Source organism: Camelus ferus, chromosome 8, assembly GCF_009834535.1.
Source record: "Camelus ferus isolate YT-003-E chromosome 8, BCGSAC_Cfer_1.0, whole genome shotgun sequence".
Classification (NCBI taxonomy): Eukaryota; Metazoa; Chordata; class Mammalia; order Artiodactyla; family Camelidae; genus Camelus; species Camelus ferus.
The window spans coordinates 49,962,230-49,987,855 of record NC_045703.1 but is presented as its reverse complement, the minus strand read 5'-3'; the positions used below and the strand labels follow the sequence as shown (position 1 = coordinate 49,987,855).

Below are 25,626 nucleotides of genomic sequence, written 5' to 3'. Positions count from 1 at the left end.
GCTATTAAGTGTTAAGACAATCAAAATAAGTTATTTGGGATTTTTATGAAGGAAAGTTTGAAAAATTCCTGTTACTTGGACCATGTCAGTATTAAAAATTATGAGTTGATTTTTGCTAAAATTGAAAAGGATTAAATGGAAATGTTAAGAGTACTGATAACTGGACTGGATGGTCCAGAGCAGAGTAAAACTGGAAGGACATTTTTTTCTCTGCTCTGGATTTTAACCAACTCTTTAAGTGACTAACAAGAGTCAAGGCATATGTATTTGTGAACATGATTATATCAAAAATGACAGAATCCATTAAATCATATGAATCTTTTAAAAATAATGGAACCAGAAAAATCAAGCAGCAGTTCACTTTTATTCTTTTAGCAAGGTCTAGCTGTAGTAGAATATTTTTGTTCAAAAATAGTATGAGTAGCTAATAAACACATAGGACTTTTGGACTCAGAAACACTAAGTACAGTAACCTAGGCTTTCTTTTTATACAAATTATTTTAAGGTCCAAATAAAATAAGTCTTGCTTTTAGACAAACATTTAACTTAGATTTTGTGATTTTAATATACCACAAGTGAATAGCAATTTATATAGTAGGTACAGCTACATAGGTAGTAAATCTCAATTCTTAGGTTACTGAATCATTTTTATTGTCAATACCAAAAAACAGGAGATTTTCAGAAGAATTTAACTTGAAACATGGTTTTAATATCAAGGAAAATCTTGGTCTTTTTTAATGTATTTTTATTGAAGTATAGTCAGTTAACAGTGTGTCAATTTCTGGTGTACAGCATAATGCTTTGGTCATACATGAACATACATGTATTCTTTTTCACCATAATTTACTGTAAGATATTGAATATAGTTCCCTGTTCTGTGCAGTATGAACTTGTTTATCTATTTTATATATACTAATTAGTAATTGCAAGTCTTGAACTCCCAATTTATCCCTTCCTACCCCCTGCCCCTCTGGTAACCATAAGTTTGTGAGTTTGTTTTGTAAGTTCGTTTGTCTTTTTTTTTTTAAGATTCCACATATAAGTAATATATTGTATAAATACTTTTTTTTCTCTTTCTGGTTTACTTAGAATGACAATCTCCAGGTACATCCATGTTGCTGCAAATGGCATTATTTTTTATGGCTGAGTAGAATTCCATCATATAAATATACCACAACTTTTTTATCCAGTCATCTGTTGATGGACATTGGTCTTAATTTGAGTGTCAATACATTTTTTGAATAAACAATTGTACAGTGTTAATGAACCTTTAAGAGTTATGTAGTCTTTAAATAGTGCTGGTCAGTTTAAGTGTACTGCATTACTACTTACTTGCCACTGAGAGGTTTCAAGTATAGGCAGCAGAACAAAAGGAAAAAGGCTCTAAATATTTTTCTTCTTTTTGAAATGTAAAGTGGTTAAGTGAAATTTCTGAGCATATGCATCCCAATCTGGGTATCCTTTTCATGAGACCCTATGGTTAAGGTTGGAGAGGCTATTGCCTACTTGGTAGAATGTTATATTGTATTCTACCCCATTACTTGAGATAATTGTAATAATTTGAGTTCTAATCACCTATAACTTAAGGCTAATGGGTTTCTACCGGGTAGTTGGCAAGACTGAGTACACATCTTTCTAGTCTTTGTTCAAACCAGCCACCAGCCTCTCTCCATTTATTCACTGGGAAAGTATGCCTAGCATTGAGGGTAAAGTCAGATAAAGTTATTGGTCTTGGGGATCCAGAACATAGTGTGATGATTAACTATAATGTATTATTAGTGGTTCTGGGGAAATGGAAACATACATCTAGATAACAAAACCAAGTATCTTTAGACAGCATTTGCTATTAAACTAGGTGACAAGCTTTTCCCAGGGACCCACAAATACCAGGTTGAGGACAAACTACCAACCTGCCTGGCATTGGTGTGAGTAGAAGGAAGAATTGGGGTAGCGTCTGACAGTCTTGAGAAAAGGAGAATCTCAAATAATTCTACTGAAATGGGTTTTGTCCTCTCCGGTACTGAGCACAAGGTACCCCCAGTAAGGATGGGAGAGGCTGAAGTAGTTTATCCCCCACCTCAGTGAACTCTCAAATCGGACTTGTAAAGACAAGACTCCCTTTTAGGGACAGGACCCCACACTGAGGAGAAATTAATGAAAGGGGAATCACAATGAGCAGGGTAGAGACAGTAGACAGAGGAGAGGGCTTAGATTCAACTGGGAAGGGGAATTTGGCCAGGAAAATCTTAGAAAACATGCCATCATATTTCTGGACACTACTCAAAAATGGCAGAAAAGGTAGTTCTGTAAAGCCAAAAAAGTTTTACTTAACTCTACATCATTCTAGAAGTTCAGGAAAATAATTTCACTTAAAAGTGAATAATAAAAAAATCTTAATGTCAAATCTCATAAAAAGGTATCAAGATGTGGTATGTATGAATACTTAAGTAAATGTAAAATGGAGGAAGGATCTCTGAAGAATTAATTTTAAGGGGAAATTGTCAGCAAAGAATTCATGGAAGATGTAGCATTTGACCTGGGCCTACCTTGCTGTTACCTAAAGTTGAACATTGAGCTCTATTAATAGGGCATCCTGAAGGAGCTTTAGCACTGGTTTCCCTTCTCATGCTCTCAAGGGATGCTCTTTTGGCCCTATTATGTGCTGTTTCATATCAGACTGGAAAGGAAGAGCAAAAGGGAAGGATAAGGAGCTTGAGAAAATTCTATATAGGATTGCTGATCCATTTGCCTTCTACTTGTACATTGTCCAACAGCCCTTTCCTGCCCCTTCCATCCCTACCTCGCTTAGACTATTGGACCTGTCATTATAATCGCTATTGCTCTGCCAGTTTCTGAGTTTCAAATCATTCTTGGTGTCTGTTTTCTCTCATCCCATATACAATTATTTTATTCAACAAATACTGATTGAATGCCTACCATACACCAGGCACTCTTCTAAAGTGCTGGAGATACAGTGGGTTAAAAAAAATAGTAGTTCCTGTTCTGGAGTTTAGTTTGGGAGTATGTGGAGCATAAATATATACGGTCTAAGTGCTATAAAGAAAAATCAAGGAAAGAGTGGAGAGAGATGCTATTTATATATGATATTCAGAGAAAGCCTCTCTGAGGTCTCTACTAGAATGTAAGCTCCAGGGGGACAAGCACCTTACCTGCCTTGCTCATTTGCATTCCTCGTGCTTAGAATGATGCCTGGCACATAGTAGACATTCATGAATGAATGAATAAATGTGGACACAGAGAAATCAGTTGAAAAATTCTCCCATTTTAAAATTGTGTAGGTGAGCAGCAGGCACAGTTCATCTTAAATCATGTCACTCCAATGCATTTCTCCCTGAAATACGAGAAGCTGTAGCTGTTGTCTCTTAAGAAGCCAGTAGCCTCAGATCAGAATTTAAAACTGGGGTATCACTTGCCATGACTTGGTCGTCACTTTACCACCCTTGGCTAGGCTAGGTCAGCGTCCGGTCCACATTTGGCAGCCTAGATAACCAGCAGCGTGTGATGAACGAACATTCTAAGTACTGCAATGCTGCAATGTTACTCGAGGACAATGTTTAGCTTCTGCTACCTACCATAGCATATAATAGATGTGCGCTGAGTGGACTAACGAATGATTAAACAATAAATCGCGACTCTTCACAGCAAGCGGACTTGGGAGAGAGGCCTCACTTCGGATCTGGATGTAGAGGATGACACACTTTCCCTGCGAAGATCTGTGTGGGGCACCAACTCCGGATCGCGGACCTGACCCGGGGGCCATAACGGCTCCGTAATGCCCGCCTGTAGACACCGGTATTTGAGGGCACTCGGGAAACCTACTAAACACACGTCTAGCGAGCACGTCGCCATCCCCGCGCGGCCTACCCGCGCTCCCCGCTGGCTACGGGCTTCTATTGGCTGCCTGGCTGAAGGCCCGCCCTCTTGAAGGAGAAGAAAATCCCAGTAGCCGATCTAAGCGACCGTAACTAGCCTGTCTCATTCCATAACCAATCACAGGCAGTGATCTTCAGCCTGGTCCAATGAGATCGGACACGGGTCGTGGCCCGCGGAGTTTAATTTTCGTCAGGGGACGCGGAAGTGGCGAGCCGGTCGTGGAGGCGAGCTGCAGGTTCGGTGGGACACGGGAGGAGGGCCGCTGCTCCCGCGGAGTTCCCGCGGCCGAGCGAGGGGCTCCGGGCCCAAGCCCCGGGTCAGTGGGGGCATTGTTACCGCCTGTGGCCGGCAAGCCGAGGCGCGGGCGGGCGCTGTTGACGTCTGAGCTCTTCTGGATCAGGGTGAGCGCTCGCCGGGCTTCGTCCTCTGCGGATTCGCAGTGACGTTCCTTAACGACCGCATCTTGAAGTTGCCGTAGTTGTCGGGAGGCTGGGCTTCGGAGGAAGGTGAGCCAGGCGACCATGCTGGGCTAGGAGAGACCCCGAGGAAGCTTGCGGCCGAAGTGAGACAGGGCCGGGAGCTAATCTCGGCCTGTTAATCTGGTAGGCGGGTGACTTAAAGTCACCTCACCTATCGGGGGTTCATATTCCTTATCTTTAAAATGAGCGAGGAGGGATGGGTGGTACTCCGATACGTTAGTGAGGAAGAGCTACCTTTCATTTTGTCAAAGCCTTGAGTTGGCTCCCTACCTGCTTTCAAGGGTGAGCTGAACTCATTCCTCTGCTTAGAGTCTCAGCCCAAAGCTGTAGGAGGGAGCGAGCGTCGCTGTTTCAACTAATTTGAAGGCTTCCTTATTAAATTTCCAATCTGTTGTTGATTGATATTTATTAACTAGGCTCCTTCAGAGGCTCAACATATCTTATGAAATTTTAATGCCGCTTAACTGATGAGTTGAAGTTTCTTTTATCAGCCCTTCTCCATTCTCCCATTCCTCTTTTTCTCTCGTCAAAATAATGCTGTCCAGAGAGATCAGTTGATGTTGCAGTGTGTAACAAAATAATTTTTCCAACTATTTAACACAATTTGTGTGGCAGTTATTTATTTATCAAGAGTAATTTTTAAAATTTTTCTCTTCCGAAGGTATTAAGAAACTGATAATGTTTCACTGAATTTGCTTCTGTGTTTGCTTCCTCAATGTCATTCATATTGAGCATCTTAAGAGAGATGCTGGAATATTTTGGTGTTCCCATAAACCAGGTAAATGTCTTTTAATGGATTTGAAAGAACTGTTTTTGGATCTTATTTTGGAAATGATTTATATGTCAACATTCAGGGCAAAATTGTTACTTCTCTATAGGTGTAACAAGAGCTAGTTTGTAATGGAGTCGCTTTGATAGTTTGAGTTAGTAAAGGGATAAATTCTTAGGAACCTGTTTGCTTGATAGGTCACATGTCAACAAAAGATACAAAGGAAGCAAAAGCTAGACATTGACCTTCATGGATAAAATATTTTAAAAATCACCTAGTAGCTTTATTTAAGCTAATTTAAGTTTGATATCTGGATACGGGATAACAAGTTAGAGCTCAACAAATTCAGAATAAATCTTAAGATGAGAGGTTGACTTAGGTGTGAGAATTATAAGCAAATGAAATTTTGTCTACCTGTTGAGTAGCTACTACATCTAAGACAACATGCTTGCTTCTGCGGGTGATGTAGAGTAGCAAAACATGATTCTAGTATTCATGATGCTTGCAATATGATATGAGGTATAAGAAACATACAGATAGTTAATACCAGATTCAATGTAAGAGACGCAAAACTAATAGGGGGTGCTTACAGAATGGGCAAATCATTGCTATTTGGTATGGTGAATTAGAATAGCCAAGGATAATTCAAAAATTTTAAACAAAAGTAATTTGAAGAATGATGGTGCCATTATTATAGGCAACTCAGTCCGAGAAACTAGTTTGAGTAGGGAGATAAGGTGAGTCAGGTGTGCTGTCAGAATGTATAAATAGAATGTCTTGCAGATAATTGAATAAAGACTGAGTGATAGTTGAAGATTTGCTTATCAGTAGATTATTGATGCCTTTAGGGATTTCTGTCGGTGGAGAGTGGCAGCTGAATTGTAGTAGTTTGAAGAAAGATTGAGGAAGGGAACTGGCATCAGCAACCTTCTTTTGAAAAGTTTGTGAAAAGAAATTGAGAGAGACCATCAATCTGAAGGGGTGCCAAGATTGTTTGTTTTCTTTTCAATGTTAGAGGTAGCTTCATGTTTGTAAGCACTGGAAAAGCACCTCATAGACAGGAAAATATTTAAGATGCAAGAGAGAGAGAGAGCATGATTGAGCAATGCCCTGGAGAAGGAAGTTGATCAGGGGAAATAAATAAATAAATAAGCCTTGGAAAGAAGATGGACAGTCAGGAGTAGAATAAAGGTGCGAGATGGTGGAGAGATTCTGAGTGGAGAGAAATGAAAATTGAGGTATATTAAATTGGAGTCACTGGTTTGCTCAATAAGAACAGAGGCAAGGCAGATTAGCAGGTGATGGAAATGGTGGCATTGGGGATTTCAGAGATTAATGATTGCTTTGGGAACACAGTAGAGAACAAAACGTGTTATGAATACCAAGATGAAGTCATCATGGTTTTGTAGTCTCTAAATTTTGTCATTTTGTGGTTCTTTTTCCCCCTTTAGTTAAGAGTAGTTGGTGTAGTTTATCCATTATGAGAGCACATAATATCAAGAGAATGAACCATTTTTGAGTAGTAATGAACATATTACTGAAACAATTAACTTGAAAATCCCTGCTAGGTAGGGAAGTCATGAGGGGTGCTGGACCAGGAACAGAAGGAGGTGGAATCATAAGAGTGATGAAGGTGGTCAGTGGCAATGAAGGAGTGAGAGAGAAAGACAGGAGTTTGTCAGGATGAAAACTGCAGAGCGAGACATGAACGTAACATTCAAGCTGACCAAGAGTGGCATGACTATTTATGTACAATATTTGCGCTCACTGTAGTGAAGACTGTAGGCCTGTGGTTCTTTCTTAGCAAGGGTGCACGTGTGAGTGGTCTGTGTAACCACAGAGATTCTAGTGATAGTAGGTCTGGCATCTATACCTAGGTTGTGCTATTCAATATGGTAGCCACTGGCCAGATGTCACCTTTAAGTACTTGAAATGTCTGAATTGAGATCTGCTACAGGTGGAAAATGCATGATAGATTTTAAAGACTTAGAGTGGAAAAAAAATGTAAAGTTATCTCATTTTTAAAAAATATTGATTACATGTTGAAATGATAATATATACCTATTGAGTTAAATAATTACATTAAGAAAAGTAATGTCAATATCTTTTTCTAATTTTTCAAATGGAGCTACTAAAAAGTTTAGTTTACATACGTGGTTTGTATTTTATTTCTTTTGGAGAGCACCTTCTGAGATGATTCTTGCAGACCTATGGTTGGGAACTACTGCTCTGTAGAATTCAAGAGGAATACAGACATGTCTCTGCCCCCTCAGAGTTTACAGTCTAATGAGGGGAGAGAAAACTACAAATGAAACAAAGTAATGTGTTATTTTTGTGTCCTACTATCTTGTACTCATTGGAACTAATTTGGGAATTCAGAGCCTAGGAAGCTCCTGAGGGAGGAAATAATCCAGTTTGTAGAGGAATGTGAATCTGACATTAAAAGAAGTGAAACTGAGCTAGTACTGGGGCTAGAGTTAGATCAGGGCCCTCTGAGCACGTGGGTAAATGCTTGGCAATTAGGATAATATTGGCTTGTTTTTGAGACAATGAGGAAAGCTGCTTATCTCAAAAGAGCATATGTTCTTGTTAATGAATACTGGGAAATTAAGTTGGATAGATAGAATAGGGCTAAGGAGCAGAGGGCCTTTAAGGGTGATTGGAGAATGCATACAGAGTTCATAGAATGTGTCATGGAGACTGAGCTGGCAGAACTGATGGCAGCTTGTAAAGTTGGTTGATGGAATCAGTATCTAATGTTAGAGTCATCCGTATTTAATGTTTGGATGTGATCAGATAAATTCAGAACCCTTACCTTTTAAAAGCAGAGGAATGGCATGACTTTGTGCAGAAGATTCTGTATACTGATGACTTTCAAACCTTTCTCTCTAGCCTGGATTTTTCTTAACTAGTCCTATGGCTTCAATTTTTACCTGTTACGTATTCTGTATGCTGATTGATGATTTCCAAATCCATCTTTCTAATCACAGATTTTCTCCTGAGTTCTAGAACTGTGTATCCATCTGCTTACTGGGTATTTCCGTGAGGATGCTAATAGGATGCTACCTATATATGTTGCTCATAATAAACTTTGTCCTTGTTATGGGATCTTAGGAAAAATGAAAAGTCCGATTTTTAATGTTTTTTAAAGTGAGAAAATGCTTTCTTTGTGTGAAATCTCAAAAGAACAAATGTTATGTCATATTTTTGGGGAGACTCCTGTGGGAATAGTTTACACCAATATGGGAAGCCCAAGCCCAAGGACACAGTGTTATTTGAGTTATAGTAGCACATTTCTTTTGTTATCTTTCAAGAACTGACTACTAGAAGATATATTCCACTGTAAATAAAGCTTTCTTTTTCTCTCTCTTTTTTTTATTGAAATATAATTGATTTACAATATTCTGTAAGTTTCAGGTGTACAGCAAAGTGATTCAGTTACATACATATTTCAGATTATTTTCCATTATAGGTTATTGCAAGATATTGAATATAGTTCCCTGTGCTATATACAGTAGGTACTTGTTGCTTATCTGTTTTATGTATAGTAGTGTGTATCTGCTAATCCTATACTCCAGATTTTTCCCTCTCCCCCTCCCTTTCAGTAACCATAAGTTTGTTTTCTATGTCTGTGAGTCCGTTTCTGTTTTGTATATAGATTCATTTGTCTAATTTTTTAGATTCCACATATAAGTGATATCATGTAATATTTGTCTTTCTCTGACTCACTTCACTTAGTATGATAATCTCTATGTCCATCCATGTTGTTGCAAATGGCAATATTTCATTCTTTTTTGTGGCTAAGTATTCCATTGTGCATATATATGACATTTTCTTAAACCAGTTGTCTGTTGTTGGGCACTTGGGTTGTTTCCATGTCTTGGTTTTCGTAGATAGTTTTGCTATGAACACTGGGGTGCATGTATCTTTTTGAATTAGAGTTTTCATCTTTGGGGAATATATACCCAAGAGTGGGATTGCTGGATCATATGGTAAATCTAATTTTAGTTTTTTAAGGAACCTCCCGACTGCTTTCCATAGTGGCTGCACCAATTTACATTCCAAACAACAGTGTAGAAGGGTTCCCTTTTCTCCACACCCTCTCCAGCATTTATTATTTGTAGACTTTTTGGTGACAGCCATTCTGACCCTTGTGAGATAATACTTCATTGTGGTTTTAATTTTGCATTTCTCTAATAATTAGTGATGTTGAGCATCTTTTCATGTGCCCCTTGGCCATCTGTAGTGCCTTTGGAGAAATGTCTGTTTAGGTCTTCTGCCCATTTTTTGATTGGGTTGTTTGTTTTTTTGATATTGATTTATATGAGCTGTTTGTATATTTTGGATATTAATCCCTTGTTGATTGCATCATTTGCAAGTATTTTCTCCCATTCTGTAGGTTTTTTCATTTTGTTAATGGTTTCCTTTGCTGTGCAAATGCTTATAAGTTTGATTAGGTCCCATTTGTTTATTTTTGCTTTTATTTCTTTTACCTTGAAAGACTGATCTAAGAAAAAATTGCTACAATTTATGTTTTCTAGGAGTTTTATGGTGTCATGTCTTATATTTAGGTATTTAAACCATTTTTAGTTTATTTTTGTAGATGATGTGAGGGAGTGTTCTTATTTCATTGATTTACGTGTAGCTGTCCAGCTTTCCCAACACCACTTGCTGAAAAGACTTGTCTTTTCTCCATTGTATATTCTTGTCTCCTTTGTCATAGATCAATTGTGAGGGTTTATTTCTGGTCTCTCTGTTCTGTTCCACTGATCTATATGTCTGTCTTTGTGCCAGTACCATGTTAAGTAAAGCATTCTTAAATTGTATAGGGCATTTATTCCTCTCTTTATCTCTCCTTTAAAGGAAATTATATGAGTATACTCTATTACTTGATAGCTTGAGAAGTTGAAATTGTCAATGTTTGACTGGGCCAAAAGATGAGATTTTTAGCTGGGGAGAGTTTTTCTGAATAAAGTTCCCCAAGGTATTAGGCCATTATCAGAAATGAAACAAAATGAATTTGTGGCACTTCGCAAAAGATCTTTCTTCCTGGAATGTGTATATGTTAACTTCCATTCACTCCCCTGCCCCTCCGCCCCGCCGCCTTTTTTAAAGACAAATATGAGTAAAGTTTAATTCTTTGAAGAAAATACTTTAAAAGTATGCCATTCTGTATTTTCTTAGAATACTACTATTTAAACAATGCTTTATTAGGCTTTACAGATTTGGGAAAATAAAGACTATGGATCAGCTCGGAGTATTGTTCGTATTATTGGGAAAATTCTTCCTTTAGAACCTTGTCCCAGGCCTAATTTTGAGGTAAGTCAGTCAACCTGTGTTATTTAAACACCATGTATAAAATTATCCTAGGTACTTCTGAGGACGTAGGGTAGAACGAAAGAAGAAATGTTTCCCGCAAGTCAAAAACCTCTAGTTTATCCCTGGAAACAAGTCATTTCACATGTGTTTTTGTCTTTGTTTCTTTAAATAATTACATTCAAAGATCAGCAGATGCGAAGCAACCCCTGAGTAGCTTATTTTGTTCTTCTAGTTTGTGTTTTATGATAGATGACATTCATTAGAGGAGAGAGTATGGCCACATGTGTAGGCTTTATTTTATTTTTTTATTAAAAACAATTTTTGCTTATTTAAAAAAAATTTTTTATTGAAGTATAGTTGATTTACAATGTTAGTTTCAGGTGTACAGCAAAGTGATTCAGTTATACATACACTTACATAGACATATTTTCTTTTCAGATTCTTTTCCATTATATGTTATTACAAGAAATTGAATATAGTTCCCTGTTGCTATATAGTAGTGTATAAACTTAAAATAATATTTTCCTCATTTTTTCTTCCTTGTTAATAGGTGTATGTTTTTCTATTGAACATTCTTTCCCCCCTGTCATGCTTTTATCTTAGGTAATAGTTTCCGTGGGCACATGTCTGCCCCCAACACCCTGCAGAGCTCTGACTCTATTATTCCTTTTTTCCTTTAGCTGATCCCGCTCTTGAACTCTGTGGACTCTGCTAACTGTGGATCTGTAGTTCCATCCTTTGCTGATGTTTTGTATGTGGCAAATGATGAAGATGCCAGTTATCTCAGATTTCGGTAATATTTTCTACTTATCTTGGAAAGTAGGGTGTGGGCTATCATCTGAATTTGTGCATGTGTTGAAGTGTGTTCAGACCAGCTGAACCCTTTTAATTTTGTCTATCTCTGTACTGCGCTATGTCCTACTAATGTCTTCCTAGTAAGGATGACTGGTTTTCTCATTTTTAGCCAGTTTTTCTTAATGCACATTTAAACCCAACCCCAGGCCCAGGAATGAATGATGTTAAAAGGATATCAAAATCATCATGTTCATTTTTAGGAGAAAGCACTTTCCCATACTGGATACTAGATTTATTTTATATGATTTAGCTGAAACTTATATAATGTTTACTGTGTACCACGCAACGATATTGCATACATTTTAAAATTTGGATGGGTTTCTGCTTGGAAGTACTGACTTAGGTGTTAGTATTAGCTGTATTCAGATACAGGCTATAAGTACAGTCAATGTCCATTTTTCCAAATTTATGGCTAAATTTACTCTGTATCAAACTGGTTTATAAATTTTCAAAAATTAGAGTACCTTAAACTTTCCCTGACATAATGAGTACTTTAGTACTTTATTTTCAGAATATGTAGCATTTCTAAATAAGTTTGTACTGTATTTAACGTTAATAGGTTGAACAGTTACAGGATAATTATGTTTTGGTTTACAGTCTAAAAGCAGGACCTGTTCCTTCATTCACTGTCTACTTATTGGTCACCTATTAAAAGCAGCATTCTGTTTTAGGTATTGAGAATGCAAAGTTACATAAGATGAGTCTAGAGATGAATATAGGATCAAAGAGCTATTCTGATTTTGTTTTGGTGTCTTTATTCTTTTTTGACTAAAAGAATTTATTTCTCCTGGAAAATTTTCCTCCCTCCTTCTCTCTTTCTGTCTCTCTCCCCCTCCCTCCCAATTTCTTCCCTCTACCCACAGAAATAGTATATGGAAAAATGAAGATGAGCAGAAAATTGAATTTTTCTATCCTTCGCAACTAGTTGAGGATTCATTGTCACCTGCTCTGAGGCATGACAAACCAAGAAAAAATGATTGGCCTGAAAATGAAGCTGCAATTAAAAAAATAGCTGCCCTCGAAGATGAGCTAGCTTATCTTCACTCTCAGATTGCTGCAATTGTGGGAATGCAAGAACTGAGAAACAGTACGAATTCTGGTAACACTGGGTTTTTGTTTTGGTGAGATGATACTCATCTAGTATATAAATCAGGATGGTTCTGAATAAGAATGTTTGATGCTAATGTATCATGAATGACATTAAATACGAAAGGATGTTGGGTATATATATTACCTCTGATGTTTATTTGGAATAAATTAAGATACATTTGTGGTGAGGGGATGGCTTTGGTTTGAAGAACAGCTATCTATACTGCTGAAGATTATAGCTTTGTATTTAATACTGTTTTTCTAAGTACAGTCATTCCTCGGCATCCATGGGATTTTGGTTTAGGACCGCTGTGGATATCAAAGTCTGAGTGCTCAAGTCTCTTCTATAAAATGGCATATTTACACAGAACCTGCACACATCCTCCTTAACTTTATATCATCTCTAGATTACTTATAATTATTACTTATTACTTATAGATTACAAAACATAAATCATTGTAAATACAATGGAAATACTATATAAATAGTTGTCAGTGCATGAGAAATCAAGTTTTGCTTTTTTGGAACTTTTTTAGAATTTTTTTTTTTAATATTTTTGATGTACAGTTGGTTAAATCTGCAGATGCAGAACTCACCAAAATGGGGGCTGGCTAAGTTTTTCTAACTCTTTAGAAAAGCACTGGAAATTTAAGCGGAGGAATGCATTAAATTGAGAGAAGAGTATAGGTATGAGGCTTCATGTATTTGTAGTTTGAGATTTTTTTTAATTCTTATTTTTTATTGAAGTGTAGTCGTTTTACAATGTTAATTTCAGGCACATAGCGAAGTGATTCAGTTATATGTACATACATATATATATTTTCAGTTTCTTTTGTAGTTTGAAATTATTGCTGCTATGCTTTCACCAAATCCAGGTGAATAATGTTTTCCAGGTGATTCTTTCAAAAATTTTAAAGATGTGACTTGCTTTAAATCATGCATGCAATATCTATATGCATATAGAGACATCCATATAAACACATATATGGTTTATATTTAACACATAATATTTATATAGTATTATATATTTATAATTTATTTGAAATATTATGCAGTCTATATTAATGTATAATAATAAATGAGATGGGGATATACACTTTTTTTTAAGCAATCATGTTATACATAATTTTAGGAGCAAATCTGTTGTGAAAAAGTTAAGTATTCAGTACCCATTTTAGGCTCTTGCCTAAAAATAAATGCTTGAGTGTTTCTACAGTGTCATCATAGAGTGAATGTATCAGTTTCAGTGTTTCTGTGATTGTGTTTTAGCTTTTGTAAATAGAGGATGAAATTCAGATTATGTGAAAAAGCACTTTTTATTCTCTCTTTAAAATGCATTCTCTCCCTTCCCCCTTTTTAAGAGTCTACACAGATAATCCTAATTGGATTAAAAGTAAATTTACTATTTGCTTGACTCTTAGAGAAATTATTAAGCAGATGGGATTGCTTCTCCTTCCTGGCCACCGTATCATTATTTTAGCAGCACTGCAGAAATTGTTCCTGGTTTGGTTCTAATTAGTGTTACTTACATGCTATGTTGGAGACAATTTTGCATGAGTTTTCAACAGACTAAATTTTTTTTAGGCTTCTTGGAGTTGAATGACAGGCCTAGTGGTTTGGGACAGATGACGTCATCAGTGACTACTCACCTGAGTGCCCAACCAGATCCGTCTTCAAGTTCAGTGCCTCCCTCTCCTCCTCCTCCACCACCACCCCCTCAGTTTTCTTCTCTGCAGCCTCCGTGTTCTCCTCTTGTACAACCAGTTTCTAATAATACTTGTGCATCAGATAATTCAGCAACTGAAATGAAAAATGAGTACCCAGATGCTAGTACGACCAACTATAGTCATTATGCAAAAAAACAGAAGCATAAAGATGTTCCAAACATGTTGGATGTTCTAAAGGATATGAATAAGGTTAAGCTTCGTGCTATTGAAAGGTATGTTATCATAATTTGAGAAATAAACCAAGATTTTATCAATGATGTTTTTAAAAATTATTATATTTATCAAACCAAACATATATAAGTCTTCTCTTTTATTCCTCTTCACCCCAAATACCCCTCCCAGAAAGAATCATTTTCAATTTTTTGTGACTCTTCCTTCTAGTGTCTTATCTCCATGTTTTTGATACACCATACTCCTTTTATGCTATGTCTTGATATTTCAGTTATATTTACTTACAATTGTTAAAATCTGGCATATGTTCTCTTAGACATTCTACCCTCTAACACAATAGACTTCTTAGTAGATCTTCCCAATATAGTTAAATCACAATCTACTTAAATCAGTCTTCAGAATTTATATCCTTATTACAATAGTAAACATTCACAGGTAAGCCATTCCATACACTATAACTACATTTTGTTTGTTGAATAATCTAGTCTTTAAATTTGAGGAGGAGTGGGGTAGGAGGAAGTAACTAGGTTTATTTATTTATTAATTAAATGGCAGTTCTGGGGATTGAACCTAGGATTTCATGCATGCTAAGCATGCATTCTACTGCCAAGCCTGAACCCTCCCCGCCAAATAATTTTATTTTTCACTGCAGTTAATAATTGCCTCTCTGAATCTCTGCCCCCTCCCCTTTTTCCCCCTAGAAGTTCCCTCTCAGAGCCCTCTGGCCTGCTCTAATCTCACTGGTTTCTCTCTAAACCGGCTGCATTGTCACCATCATCATGGACATTCTCTTCCTCTTTGTCGTGCATTGCATCATCCATTTCCTGGGTGCCATATCTTCCCAGAGCTCCCTGAGAAGGAATGCATAAAAAGTAGATTGTTTTAATACTATGCATATCTGAAAATTTGTTATTTTACTTTCATGCTTAATTGCTACTTTGGCTGGGTATATGATAGGCAGGAAATCATTTTCCTCAGAATTTTGAAGACATTAAGTCCATTGGTTTCTAGCTTTCAGTGTTCCTGTTGAGAGGTTAATGTCATTTGGTTCCTGGTACTATGTATGAAACCTGTTTATTCTTGAAACATTTAAAATCTTCAGTTTGGTCCCAGTGTTCTGGAATTTCATGATGATTGCCCTGAAGACCTCTTTTTAAATTTCTTATGCCAGGCACTTGTGGACTCAATCAATTTAGAGTTTTGTGTCCTTCATTTTTGAAAATTTCTTATAACATTTTTCTGATAATTTTCTCCCATTCTTTCCCTCTGTTCTCTTTTCTTGAAACTCCTACTATGAGTTTGAATGCCAGAATTACTTCCTCTTACCTGTATATCTTCCCTTTTACTATTTTCTTTCTCTTTGATTTTTATTGTACTTTTTGAGAAAATTCTTTAATTTACCTTTACTCTTCTATTGCATTTTCCCTGCCATCATATTTTTATTTTGCAAGACCCATATCTTTTTCTTTGAATGCTCCTTTTTTTGTATCTTCTTGCTTTTGTGTATCTTATCCTACTGAAAATATTAGCTATAGTTTTAAGTTTTCTTTTGCTTTTGAATTATCTCCATTTTTCCTGAGTTCTCTTTTCCTCCTGTTGATTTTGGTCTCCATTTATAGTTTTGGAGCCTGATGTAAGTATCTGGTGGTTCTTGGCTATAAATTCATACTTAAAAGTGAGGCAAGGAAAAACTGATGGAAGGTTCTTTGTGTAAGGTGGGATTGCCAGCTGGCTTCACAATATAGTGCTTGAGTAGAGGACCTGACCATTTTGTTAGGCAGACCTCGTATTTCAGTAGCTGTATGTCTTTTCTTTGAGACTAGAGAGTTTTTCCAGGAAGTTTTTCAATCTCCTTCTAGGCCAGGAGAGTTGGGGATAACACAGCAGGTGCAAGCCAGGTAGTTTGAGCGTTGAGTGGGGAAAGAGCAAGGGAGGAGTGTACCATTCAGTATGTAGCCTTTTCCTCAATCCCTCTGTTTTCCGGAAGGCAGCTTATCCCCCACTCTCTTCATTCTCATCAGCTTTCCAGCTTTCAACGTTTTGTTGCCATTCTTATCTACTCTCTCCTCGTGTAATCTCTTTGTCTTTCTAGGTGTACACATGTCTTTACTGTCATGCTAGTGGGGTTTTTACAGAGATTTGCCATGTTCACCTGGAAACCCCTCAATGAGGTTTTGGTGAGAAAATAAATGTATTTTCTATATAATGGTGTTAGGACAGATAAGTCATTTAATTATTACTGAGGGTATGATTGATCCTTGTAGGAGGCAGCTAGTACGGAAAAAAAATCTTATGACTGTAGGTACACATTTGTTCCCAGCTAGCTCTCTTACTGGTATCACTGGGCCCAGTCAGTGTAAAGTGATGACTGTGACTGTTACCATCATCGGAGAAACAACTGAAAGGCCAGTACCTCCATCCCCCTATTCTCTCATTTTCCTAACAACTAACCTCGTTTTATACCTTTCTGCTGAACCACATGTGGCTTCCGACATCTTTACATTTACAAATTTACTACCCATGTTCTCTGCTTCCCATCCTGTTATTGCAAATGAAGTGTCCGGGCTCTCCCTTTGGTCGCTGCTTCCCCTTCTCTCTGATCTTCTTAAGGATTTCACTTAAAATTGTCTCTTCTGTCTTTTGCATCATCAAATTTCCCTTCTTTGCTTTATTATTCTCTTCACACCTGAACATCTCCCATCTTCACAACATGTATGCCCTCAGCTAGTATCGTTTCCCTCTTCTTTATTGGATTTAATTCTTGATGTCATCTGTAGTTTGTTTCCATTTCTCACACCGCCTTCTGCTCCTGTAATATGGTGTCTGTCCCCATCACTCCACTGAAAACTGTTGTCAAGGTCACCGGTGACCCCATGTTGCTAAGTCCAGTGGTCAGTTCTCCTTGCTCTTCTTACTTGACCTCTCGGCAGCATTTGATACAGTCCATGGTTCCCTCCTTAGAACACTTTCTTCACTTGGCCTTAAGGAAATCAGTATCTAAATGTTGGCATGTTCAGGGCTCAGATCTCAACCCCCTTCTCCTCTCCATCCAAATTGTTTCCTTCAGTGATCTCATCTCGTCCTATGGCTTTTGGGAGGAGGGATGGGGGGAGGTAATTAGGTTTTTATATACTCTTCCCTCCTACCTGTTCCATCCTCTACCTTGAAAACTTGTTCTTTCCCCAAGTCGTTTGCATCTCAGTAAATGGCAACACTGTCACCCAGTTGCTCAGTCCAAATGTCTGGGAATCATCCTTGTTTTTTCTTTTCCCTTATATCCCACATCCTTCCCTCAGCACATAGCTCGAATTTATGTACCCTCCATTATCCCACTGCCACCCTTCAATCTAAGCCACCATCTTACATATTATATAGCTTGGACTTCTACAGTAGCCTTCTAACTGGTCTCTCTCTTTTTATTCTTTTCTCTTTATCTGTTTTCCATATAGTAACCAGAGTGATCTTTAAAAATTGAAGTCACATCTTGCCATTTCCCTGCTTAAAACCCTTTGATGTTTCTCCATTGTGCTTAGAATAAAATCCTGACACCTTTTGGTGGCTGAGAAGTCCCTCCAGGATTTGGCGCTTGCTTCTCTCTGACCTCGTGACCTGCTTCCCATCTTACTTAGCTGTACTCCAGCTGTTCTTGTTTTCTTTTTCCTCTTCTCACAGATGCCAGCCTCCTTCCTGATGCATCCACTGGATGTTAAGAGACTTTTGCTCATCATCTCATCCAAAATGCTTCCATCCTAGCCCCCATCACAGTTACCTATTTTATTTTATTCACACACCAATTGCTATCCAAAGTGTTCTTGCTTACTTGTTGTTGATGAACTCCTGCCACCAGAATGTTCTGTGGGGGCAGGAGACTGCTCTACCCCTGAAGTGTGACATGGAGCCTGGCGAAATAGTGGGACCTGAGTGAAGGCTGAATCAATGAGTGAACAATTAGCCTAATGTTTTTCCTTTCATGAACTCCATGGTCCTTTTAAAAGTTCTTAAATGTTGTTTTAAATTTTTCTACCCACTGAAAAATTAGAAAATTAAAAATAAAGATGGTATTTGATAAATCCCAGGTTATAACAGACTGTGGTGGAGCCCCACGTGGTTTCTTGGCTTTCTGATTCCTAATCCATTGTGCCCTCCAGATTTGTTATTGCAAGGCAAAAAGTTTCTATTCTTGAAGGCTAATTAGATTGTGATATATTATGCTTATATTTCTGCTATTTTATGCTTATATTTCTGCTGCTTGTCAACAAAGAGCTTTAATTACACAAAGTTTTAATTTATTCCATTTTTCTTTAAAGATCACCTGGAGGCAGACCCATTCATAAGAGGAAGAGACAAAACTCATATTGGGATCCAGTATCTTTAATATCCCATGCACTTAAGCAGAAATTTGCATTCCAAGAAGAAGATTCCTTTGAGAAAGAAAATAATTCTTGGGAGTCTTCTCCATTTTCTAGTCCAGAAGCTTCAAGGGTGAGCTTATAATGGAAGGTTAAATTTTCAGTTTTTCTAGTGTGTATTGTTCATGACGTATCTTTGCTTCAAACTCTCTTTAATTATGCAGAATGGGCTATAAAATTGTTTGTTGATTGTGTGTGCTGCTAATGTTTCTGTTGTTTGTGTTAACTTCCATATGCTCATTTTAGCTTTAGTACACTCCTGTTTTGAGGTAAAACACTCGATTTGAAAAATATTTGTGCATCAGTTTATAATGGTTTATCCTGGATGGGTGCTAACTTGACATTGCTGTCTGCAGTATGAACTGGGTGTCTGAAACTTTCAGAGGACCAGAGAAGAATGGTGTGACAGATTCAACCTAACCATATTTAAATGTGAATACGCCCAATGTTTTTCCCAGTCACATATAAAGACTTTGGGTTATTTAGATACATAGGATGCTATGTGCTTTTAACAAAGCAAATGAGATCATAATTGTCTTCAAGGATATGCTCATTGGCTACTTAAAAAAAAAGACGATATATTTCAACTCTTGACCCTTCAGATGGCTCGTTACTTGAAGCCTCTTTTAATTTAGATATAATCCTAATTTTGGGAGTGGCTTTCCATCTCATAATTTAGTTGAGGTAATAAATAAGAATAAGCCTTGGGAAGGAGAAGAGTGTGAAAGAGAGACAGTGTCTGAAGTCCGGTGGATGGCATTGGAGTGGCGGACATCAGACAGGCGTAAGAGGAGGAGATGGGAAAACTAGAAAGAGTGTAACAGCAGGGGAAAATCGTTCTTCTCAATTCCGGGATGTGTAGTTTCTAAGTTACTATTATGTCTGTACAATGTCTGGTGCTTATGTTGACTCAGAAGATTGTATTCTTAACTCTAAGAAGGCAAAAAAGTGTATAGTTTACTTTAGAACTGTTACAATTAAAAATACAAATGTGTTTAAATGTTCAACATTTATATTGAAATTTATAACTTGAGTACTTTTTTTACTCATTTGAGCTTTACAGCATTTTTTAAAATTGAAGTATAGTTGATTTACAATATTGTATTAGTGTCAGGTGTATACTATAGTGATTCTGTATTTTTGCAGATTATATTCCATGATAGGTTGTTACAAGGTAGTGGCTATAATTCCCTGTGCTATGCAGTATATCCTTGTTGCTTATCTATTTTATACATAGTTGTTTGTATCTGTTAAGTACATGCCTCTAATTTGTGCCTCCTCTTCCCTCTCTCCTTGATAACCATAAGTTTGTTTTCTGTATCTAGGTGTTTCTATTTTGCATACACATTCATTTTTTTGTGTGTTTTTTTGTTTAGAATTCTACATATGAGTGATATCATTATAGTTCTTATCTTTGCCTGGCTTATTTCACTAAGCATAATATTCTCTAGGTCCATCTATGTTGCAGCAAATGGCAATATTTCATTTTTTAATGGCTGTGTAATATTTCATTTTGTGTGTGCACGTGTGTGTATGTGTGTGAATACAAACACACACACCACATCTTGTTAATTCTGTTGTCTGTTGATGGGCACTTACTGGGTTGCCAATATTCCCTGCCAATACATGAGGAAGATGAGCCTTATAGTGGTTAAGTAATCTGTCTGTAATCCCACATCTAAGTGGCAGAGCAGTGACTAGAAGTTGGTTTATTACAATTCTAGAATGATTGGAAACCTTCAGTTACCTGAGAAATATACTTAGGTGGAACACACCATTTCCCAGTGATAGTGGATCAACGAGGTATAACTGGGTTGTTTTATACTGGTGTTCACTGTTCTTTTAGCATTTTCTTTCCAGCCAACTATGAGCATCTTAGAGAAAGACATCTCTTTTTGTATATTTTATAGCACCTCGCTTAGGGCCAGGCACATACAGACTCAAACTATAGTTGATTGAGAGCCCAGTCTATGGGGCTGCGACTGTCTCGCTCACTTTTGTGTCCGCAGCTCTGAGCACAGTGACAGACATGAAGCCCACTGTCAAACAGCCACTTCTTGTTGAATGAGTTAAGCCTCACAGGGTCATTTGGTGCCTGTGTGGCCATTCTTTTTTTATATCAGAATAATTTCTATGTTAAATATTTGCTTTATTTCAGTTTGGACATCATATTTTACAGTCAGAAGGACGTTGAACTAAAGGAAGAACTGATGAACACAGCAGGTGTCGACCAAGGCATGAACAATGAGGGGTGTGTCTGCACATGGAAAGAAGGCTTGCAGATGTGTGCCAGCATGACTGTCCCTATATGTGAAAAGGTCTTATTTCTTGTTGATGAAGTTAAATGTAGTCTATACACTGGGGTATATTAATGCAAAAGTCTAAAGGATCTTGAGTCTTAAGAATACCTGTCTCTGGTTTTAGAAGACCCAGCAGTTACTTGGCTACTGATGGTAGTTAGGTGTATGGATTCTTTTTTTGTGTATGTAAATGTTATTAAAAGCTGAATATACACTTTGAATGATTTTCCTAAGAGCTAAATAGTAAATGATTTAATGTTCGTCATTAGAGAATAGTCAGGTCTCATTATAAGGTAACATAAATCATTTAATGGATTAAGAAAATAATATAAACTAAGTCTGTATTGTGCTAAGCAGATAATAGTATGTTTGAGTTTTTAAAAACAATATCTTAAAGCAATTATGACTTCCCCAATTTAAGAGCCTTTGAATCTTTTAAAAATTGGTAGTGATCTGGTTTACTTGGCCTCCAGCAGCTTGGATATTTTCAAAGGATATAAAATTATAATTCTTTCATACTTTAAGATAGTCATACTTTGAATCATAGGTTGAACCACCTAAGAGCCTTCCTGAGGTGATAACTATTCTTAGAAGCTGATTTTGAGCATTGAGTGCTAGATGGAAGAAGTATGTAAAGAACCTTCTTGATCAGTTTTGCCTACACTTGCTGTGTAAACACATACACCTATTATTTTATTTCCTTTGTTCCTTATTACATTTATACTCTGTTCCTTTGTAAATAAATGTGCCTTTTTAAACTTATTTGTGTTTTATAGCAGTTCAAATTCATGTTCTTTCCATACTACATTAGAAAGTCTTAACTCTTTTTTGAAAAAGTTCAGTAGAGTTTCTTGGTCACTACAAATGAAACACATGTAAATTTGGAATAGGTATTTTGTCCCTCTGCCCAAGTACTAATGTGGTGTGGAAATTTACATGTTCCCCTAGAAATGGAGCTTACGTTCCATTTGGATGGACTCAGCACCCACCTGTTTTGCAGGCTCTCCCCTTTCAGAAAAGCCCAGTTTGCTCAGCATTCATGTTGCTGTGGTAGAAAGTTGGTGCCTGGCTCACCTCCGTTTCCAAACCCTTTCTCCCAGCACCTTCCAGTTAGGAGTGTCTGCAGTGTCCATCTTAGGACCATGAGGAGGAGGCTTTGAATCAGAGATGTGAATTCTGACATCACTGAGCTGTTGAACTAATACCAGGACGAGCCATATCCAGACTTCTTGTTACATGAGAAAGATAAAAAACCAAATGTGCTTTGTGGGTTTTCTGTTACTTGCAGCCAAAAGCATTCATAATGGCACAGCAAGTGCACCAGTGTGGCTTTCTTACCTACCTGGTATTCCTTCTGTGTAGTTTTCTGGTACTTCTTACCCTGGTATCAATAGTTTATTTGTTCCTGCTGCTGTTCTTGCCCCTCCTAGACATTTCCCTCACCTGCCTTTTCTGCTCTCTTGTCCTTTTAATTAGAGTTCTTGTCCTCTGAAATAACCGCTTCTTATCCCCCAAGGGTAGTCTTGTGTTTTCAGCTATGGTTTCCTTATTTAGAAATGTTTAATGAACAACTCTTCCCCAGTAACCACTGGAAATCTTTGGAAGACACCATTTTCTGTCAAGTGAGGTCTTTCTTAAGAAACCTCAAGTTGGTTTTTGGGGGGCTTTTCTGTTTTACTTCAGAATGAATTTCCTGCTTTGCCCAAAGCACATGTCAGGGTGCATCAGGATTGAGTTGACCTTGGGCTCACCTCGAAGTCTGACTTCTGATGTCCTTGGAGACATGAGACCATGCCCTGAAATTCCCCTTCCAGAGGCTTTCTGAATGGCTTACACTTGGCTCCTGGTGACTTATGTTCACCAAGGAATTTGTGAACTGAAACTAAATTATCTAATACCTAAGTGTTATTTATAATATACTTTAAACTTGTCTAAATACACTGAATGCTGAAATTTCCTCTTCTTGGCAAGTGATACAAGTGCCATCTTCTTTTCCTGACTCTCAAACATTAGTCCTCCCATTTGCACTAGAAGAGCCCCTCAACTCTTCCCTCTTCCTTGCATGCCTTAGACTAAGTTGCATTCCCTTTCTTGGTTGACTGTTAGTTAATCCCAAAAATGAATCAAGGCATTTGAGAAAGCATTCTAATACTATTTTATATTTGGGGGGAAATACTCGGTTTTTAATATAGACTGCAGGAAATTAACGCTATTCAAAATCTTAACTATTGAGACATGCCGACGATGACAGTGAATGTCAAGGCAGGGAGGGGAGGTGGGACTTCCTAGGAGTGTGCAGCAGCATCCGGAGGGGGCCCCGAACTGAAAAGAGTGGCAGGGGACTGTTATGGGGAGGGGTGTCAAATGACCTTGCTTTTACAATGAGAATGCGTTAGTGCTTTAATTATGGAATTTAAATAAAAGCCATTTGCATGGAGGATGATTTAGATGATAGCAATGGGAAAAGAGGATTGTAAATGTGCTTTGCCAGATATTAAGCACAGACTCTCCTTAGACTGGAGAGGTTAAGTATGCAGTTGGATTTGCTATAAATTGAAAAACAAAACAAAACCAAAAATGAGTCAGTGGGAATGAAGTGTGAGATTTTTACATCAAAAAAGGGCTATTGCAGATTGGATTTTCTGGGAGGCAGACTCTGAAATTGAGACTAATGTGAGGAAGTCTGTCTGGGTGCGTTCTCAGGATCACACCCCTGCAAGGGAAGGAAGCGGGACGGGGTGAGGGAGAAGTTGGGCTGTGAAGGACCTCAGCACACACGGAGGGGGCTCTGAAGCTGCGAGGGCCCTTCAGGGTAGTCTGCATCTCTGAGAGTGCTGAGGTCATTATATTTTCACTGTGACCGTACATTGAGGCGTGGACATGACCTTGAGCAAGGAAGGCATTCTTCAGCCAAGGGCATTTTCACAGAGGTTTGTCATAGAGGTGCATCACAGTCCATCAGAAGGCTAGTCATCCACAGAAGACATGGGTTCCAAAAATGATGCAGAGCCCAGCCTGCCTTCCACTGCAGGTAGCTTGGGTGGTATCAACTGTACAGAATCCCCAGTACCCAATCCCTTCTACCTTCTACCAGACTTCTTATTTATACTTATTTTTTTTTGAAAATGTTTGCATTTAAAAAATGGAAGGTGAGAGGGGTGAGAATGCCTTTCAGTCTCCAAATGTATCCCCTTCAGTTCCCCCGAGTTACTGTTGTGGGTAACCTATGGTTGCTCATTCACATATGTACAATATTAACATTCTATGACTAAACTTGCTCGGGTGAAAAGAGACATAATCATAGCTCAACTTGGTTGCCATTTCAGTTTATGTAATCTGTGCCAAATATTCTTACCAAGAAGATGTGGTCTTGGGCTGGACACCATGGGGAAGTGATCTGTGGGTCCCTGAGAACTTCCGTTACGCTGTACTTGGGAGTGGGCTGTCATTCACCTTTTAGGTGAGAGCAAATAGCTCTCATTTTGGGTGGTACTGATGTATCAGCTCCTGTTCTCAGTGCTTTCCATATATCGACTCAGTCCTTATAACAAGACTAGGCACTACTGTTACCCTCATTTCACAGATGAGCATCTTGGCGTGGAGTGCTAAAGGAACTCCTGCAGGTTTCCATAGTTGGTAAGTGGCCAAGCTGGGATTTGAGCACAGGCAGATGGTTTTCAAACACATATTTTTTAACCTCTGGGAAGCACGGCCCATCTTACAGATTTATTTACTTATTTGTTTAGACTTTGCCTTTTTCTTGAAAGTATTTAAGGCAGTTTACGTGGATGAATAAAGCTTAGCAAAATAACAAGGAACTAAAAGAGAGAAAAAACTTCAGACTGCAGTTTTGTATCTTTGCCACAAGAGGGAAGTATAGCATCAGAGAGCACCCAGGCTGATGTTAGAACCACTAAACAGTTATCACATTTGGATGTCAAATTTTTAGAAGTTATAGACAAGGTGAGGTTAGATTTAGTATAACTTGCAAAAGTAGCCTTATTTTAAAGCATAATTGTGAATTACAAATGACCATGACCATTAGAGGTCTGAGATTACTCACATCATCAAGCTAGTTCCACTCTTCCCAACAAAAAATATTCTGTAGAATTCAAGGATAAAGGCATGAGGTACTATTGCTTAATTGTTAAAGATTGCAGTGAAGATTTTTATAAGTTCTTCAGTATGAGTACTGCTGATTATTTCACTACTAGAGAAAAGCACAAATGGCTTATTATGAATAATAGGATTATGGTTTTTGCTTTTATTCCAGTTAAGATTGGAACATTAAAGTGGTGGACTTTTTTATTAGGTATACCATAACTTACACTTGCAAATATGTTTACAAAGACATTTTAATTGTTTAAAAGATCACTTTCCCTTCATTCTTCCCACCCCCTTTTGTGTTGGCCCAGCATCTTCCTGCAGTTGAGATAAACTGTTTTCAAAGCTAATCCAAAGAGGGTATCAGTGATTTCAGATCCAGCTGCTGGGGCATGGAATTATGGTATAGCACCGGATCGTCACTTGAGTGGGATGGCACTCTGTCCCACATGGTTTCAGCCTTTGACTAGGTCTCTCTGCCTTGGGCACCTGGTTAACAACCCTGACCAC

The 25,626-nt window shown here is 37.8% G+C and overlaps 1 protein-coding gene across 3 annotated transcripts; it reads left to right on the top strand.

Annotated features, from left to right (window-relative positions):
• The first annotated feature begins 4,035 nt into the window (after positions 1-4,035).
• MTFR2 (mitochondrial fission regulator 2) lies at positions 4,036-21,771 on the top strand. 3 transcript variants are annotated; one of them, XM_006188475.3, is made up of 8 exons: positions 4,078-4,400; positions 5,035-5,151; positions 10,357-10,461; positions 11,142-11,254; positions 12,180-12,415; positions 13,990-14,344; positions 18,611-18,785; positions 20,871-21,771. In XM_006188475.3, exons 2-8 carry the CDS (start codon positions 5,089-5,091, stop codon positions 20,904-20,906), a joined length of 1,083 nt encoding a protein of 360 aa, XP_006188537.3. In that variant the 5' UTR covers positions 4,078-4,400; positions 5,035-5,088; the 3' UTR covers positions 20,907-21,771. The 3 variants fall into 3 exon arrangements, with proteins under 3 accessions (XP_032340892.1, XP_032340891.1, XP_006188537.3); XM_032485001.1 differs by lacking the exon at positions 5,035-5,151 and having other exon boundaries at positions 4,036-4,295; positions 12,180-12,403; XM_032485000.1 differs by lacking the exon at positions 5,035-5,151 and having other exon boundaries at positions 4,036-4,295.
• The last annotated feature ends 3,855 nt before the right edge of the window (positions 21,772-25,626 follow it).

Bases quoted from the DNA above. Each gene is read 5' to 3' on its own strand.
- MTFR2 (XM_032485000.1), top strand. From the start codon at position 4,041: ATGAGATCGGACACGGGTCGTGGCCCGCGGAGTTTAATTTTCGTCAGG. The intron at 12,416-13,989 runs GTAACACTGGGT...AATTTTTTTTAG, and splicing joins GAGAAACAGTACGAATTCTG to GCTTCTTGGAGTTGAATGAC. The intron at 14,345-18,610 runs GTATGTTATCAT...TTTTCTTTAAAG, and splicing joins AAGCTTCGTGCTATTGAAAG to ATCACCTGGAGGCAGACCCA.